Source organism: Tupaia chinensis, unplaced genomic scaffold (genome assembly GCF_000334495.1).
Source record: "Tupaia chinensis unplaced genomic scaffold, TupChi_1.0 Scaffold143579_1, whole genome shotgun sequence".
NCBI classification, from domain to species: Eukaryota; Metazoa; Chordata; class Mammalia; order Scandentia; family Tupaiidae; genus Tupaia; species Tupaia belangeri.
Window position 1 is genome coordinate 79,281 of NW_006203425.1, and position 4,047 is coordinate 83,327.

The 4,047-nt window shown below is 39.0% G+C and overlaps 1 protein-coding gene across 1 annotated transcript in view; it reads right to left on the bottom strand.

The window, feature by feature from the left end:
* The window catches only part of LOC102494601 (vomeronasal type-2 receptor 116-like), an 11,229-nt gene that overhangs the window by 5,274 nt on the left and 1,908 nt on the right, over window positions 1-4,047 (bottom strand). The window contains exon 3 of the mRNA XM_027766478.1: window positions 1,382-1,500. Coding sequence (XP_027622279.1) covers window positions 1,382-1,500 — 119 coding nt within the window. The remainder of the gene's footprint in view (window positions 1-1,381; window positions 1,501-4,047) is intronic.

Below are 4,047 nucleotides of genomic sequence, written 5' to 3' on the forward strand. Positions count from 1 at the left end.
GCGAGCGCATGTTCCCTAAAGAAAAAAACTCCCCAAAAAAAAAAAAAAAGAAAAGAAAAGAAAGAAAGAAATTTGGGTTATTAATGTGTCTAATATTTTCTTTATGTTGTCCTCTTTATTTTTTTTCATTTATTTTGGAGGTTTTATTTAAGTCAGAGGTTTGTCTTCCAGATAAGAGACTCTATCTTCTCTGTGGTCTAATCTGCTATTCATACTTTTGAAGAAGCTTTTGATTTCCTATATTGCAGTTTTTATGCATAGATTTATGCATAGAAGTTCTGTTTGATTCTTACTTATGATGTCGATCTCCTCCTCCAAGTCTTTGAAGGACTTCCTCACCTGCTGGAGCTCATTGTCTCTGTTCTCTTGCATTTTATCTATTTTTTTTAAAGTATGAATATTATGAGTGATTTTTCTGATATTTTTGCAAGTTATTTTGTGTTATCTATGGTTGAGGAAGAATTGTCCTTTGAGGGAGAGGTATTTGTTTGTTTCCTCATATTTTTATGCCTCTGGATGTTTTCTGGTTATCTGATGAATTATCCAATCTTACACCTTTTTGTGGAATTGATTCTGTAATATGGGGTGGGGGAAGATGAGCTCTACTTCTCAGGTGTGTTGTTGGGAGAGGGCCTTCTCTTCCAACCAGAGTAGTGTGTATCTATCCAGCTTTAGGTGTTGGTTCCTTTCCAAGTCTCTCAGAACCAGTACAACTTAAGCTGAGTTGGAAAGATTCAACTGGAGGATGCATCACAAAATTCAGCCATCTATGAAATCTCAAAATACAACTCGACAGGCAAAATGCAGTCTGAGACATGTGGTCCCTTTGTGCTCCCCAATTTCATACTGTTGCCAATTGCTGTTCTTTGGGGAAGACATGGAGTTTTTAATGGTGAAGGGTCATGGGAGGGAGGGAGGTGGTCAGAGACACACTAGAGTGGGAAGAATATAGCAAGAGGTCTGTGATGAAGTTCCTTTGGACTCAGTCTGTCTCTTTTGCTGCTGCGGGTTCCCATGACAGCCATTTTTAATCTTTCATGGAACTCACAGGTAGTCCTGATTGCAACTTTCATTTTTTAGAAGACTTCAGCATGGTAAAGTGTGAGATCTAAGATAGACACTGTTTTATATAGCACTGGATGCAAGAAATTTTTACCTTGAATCAGTTTCAAAATTTAGTCTGATATGATGAACACAGCCAGGTAAGAGGTGACATACAATAGGGTAACAATCATGTTTATGAAATAAATATATTGAAACAATAAGTGAACACACAAATTGAGAACAATTATTCTCTATATTCTATTTCTACTATTACTGGCTTCCTTTTTATAGAGATATAAGGAGTGGAGTTATCATAGGATGCTTATATATTTCATACCTGTTTGATTTGAAATGGCTCTGTCTGTGAAGGAAACACAAAGAAAACAGTCAGGTATTCTTTCAAGGAGAATTTTATGAAATCCAGGACCACAGCTCTGGCTACATAGATTCAGGAGTCTGAATACAAAAAAAAGAATCATTAGTCATAATTATATACAGTATCAACAACTTTGAATGGATGTCTACATTCCTGTCTATCTCTGAGAAAGCTTTGTCATTTAACATAACTTTACTATGGGGCAGCAGACGACATGGTGTATGTGTTGGATCCCACATAGGTAACTCTGTAGTTCAAGCCTTGGAACAAAGGCTTAGAAATCATGCCACACATTTGTGTGCACACGCCCAAAATCTCAAGAGGAGAAAGTAATACAAGATATCGTGACATGGCCATCCACAAAGGGGGTGATTTCTCATTCTCCCTTTCTGTCTCTTTCCAGTGAGTACACATGCCCAATGACAAAAATTTTAAAAATACACACACACACACACACACACACACACACACACACATGGTAATTATCTTCTCAATTTTAACCATGTTCATATTACCTAGGCATTTTATTTTTCTGCTAGAGGATGCAAGCACTCCAAACTAAGAGAGGAAGAGAAAGATGCAGCCCACGTGGGGAATGGTCATGCTGCAAAATTCCTTCTCCAGATTTCTTTCCTTTGGTGATTCTAGGCATACATACATCTAGGTCCAGTATGTTTCTCAAGCTACTAGTTCTAGGACTCAAACTTGCAATCAGCCAAGTGAGATCTGACTTTCTTAACCACCAGTCCATGGAGTCAGCCACCATCACATTGACTTCTAAATAAATTAGTATGATTAGCTTTCCTCTTTATTAGTTGTTTACCAAATATTACCAAGATACCTAATTACTTAATTTCATACATGACTAGAACTATCTCATGTATTTTCTTTAGTTAACCACTTCATCCCAAACCATTTTTTTTTTATCCCAAACCATTTTAATACAGATTTCTATACGACAAAGATGCTGAGAAGTTGAGTTCCTCAGTATTTATATCGTTGCCTCATATCTGGTTGGTTAGAAAACTTTAGGTTATATATTTTTTTAAAAAAATATGTAATGTGAAGGGACCAGCAGCTAGTATAATGGCTATGTCGTTGGACTCCCATGTAGTCAACTGTGGTTCAAGTCCCAGACCCGGCGACTTGAACTCACCCTGGGCGCACATTTGTGCGTGCCTAAGATCCTGAGGGGAGAATGGAGGAGAAGGGATTATGGTGTGGCCATCGCCCCTGGGGGGTGATTTCTCGCTTTCTGTCTCTCTGTCTGTCTCTCTCTGTCTTTCTGGCAAGCACACGCGTCCTATAGCAAAAACGTCTAAAAAAAAAAATAATGTGATAAAAGACCCTAGTGTGATACGTATACATATTCTTAAAAGTTAATGACCAAGAGGTTAATAATGAGAGTGGCTCATAAACCATGGATTGTGTTTAATCCATTTCTGGGCTTCTGAGTTCATGTGAGTCACTGCTTTTCAGATATTAAGAACACCACACATATATAAACAATGATTGTTATAGAAATAGCCTTCTAATCCATTTGTCTGGTATTATGGTTAATGCTTTGAGATGCTTATACCAAGGAAATTCACAGACTAAAATATATATGAAAGGACAAGAAGAAATGAGAATGATATCTATAAAAGATAAATGCCATCTTTTTCTTTTCTTTTTAGTTTGTTATAGGGCTTGAGCTCTCACCAGAGTGAGACAGAGACAGAAAGAGAGTGAGAGGAAGTGAGAAACCACTCCCTACTGGGATGGCCATACCACAATCCCTTTTACTCTAGTCCACTCTTGGAATTTTGGGCATGCACACAAACATGCTGGGTAGAAGACGGGAACTGCGAAGTCACCCATCCATGTGTGATCCAGCTGCCTTAGCCTACACACCATGAGCTGGTCCAGTGAATGTATGTTCATCCATAATCTACTTGTGTTTACAGTATACCAACATATAATACTCTACAAAACATAATACTCAGAATATAAGACAGTCAGCCTCTTGGCCTGGTGAATAAGGGAGCTGAATCTCACATGGCCAACTGAGTGGTTTGAATCTTTGCCCTGGCAGAATAAAAAACACACCAGACATACATATGTGTTTGCCCAAAGTCCAAGTAAAATTATGTGATGTTAGAGAAGAAATTGTGGCATGACTATACCCCCTTGAAAGCTGATTCCTCCCTATCTCTCTGCCTGTCTCTGGCAAGTGCCCTGCGTGTGTGTGTAGGAATATGTATAATATTTAAATATGGCACATCAGTAAACCATTCTTCATAAATTATCATAGTCCAATAAACTAATGAACCAATATGATGTAATCAAATGAGTTATGCTTTCAACTTAATACAGAAAGGATGTGCACAAGAGAGAAAAAACTGGGAACCAGCAGTTAGCGTAATGGCTATGTCGCTGGACTCCACGTAGTCGACCGCGGTTCGCGTCCTGGACCCAGTGACTTAAAACTCACGCCAGGCGCATGTGCGTGTGTGCCCAAGATCCCAAGAGGAGAATGGAGGAGAGGGGATTGCGGCGTGACCATCCCCCTGGGGGGTGATTTCTCTCTTTCTATCTCTCTGTCTCTCTCTGTCTGTCTGGCGAGCGCACGTGTCCTATAGCAAAAA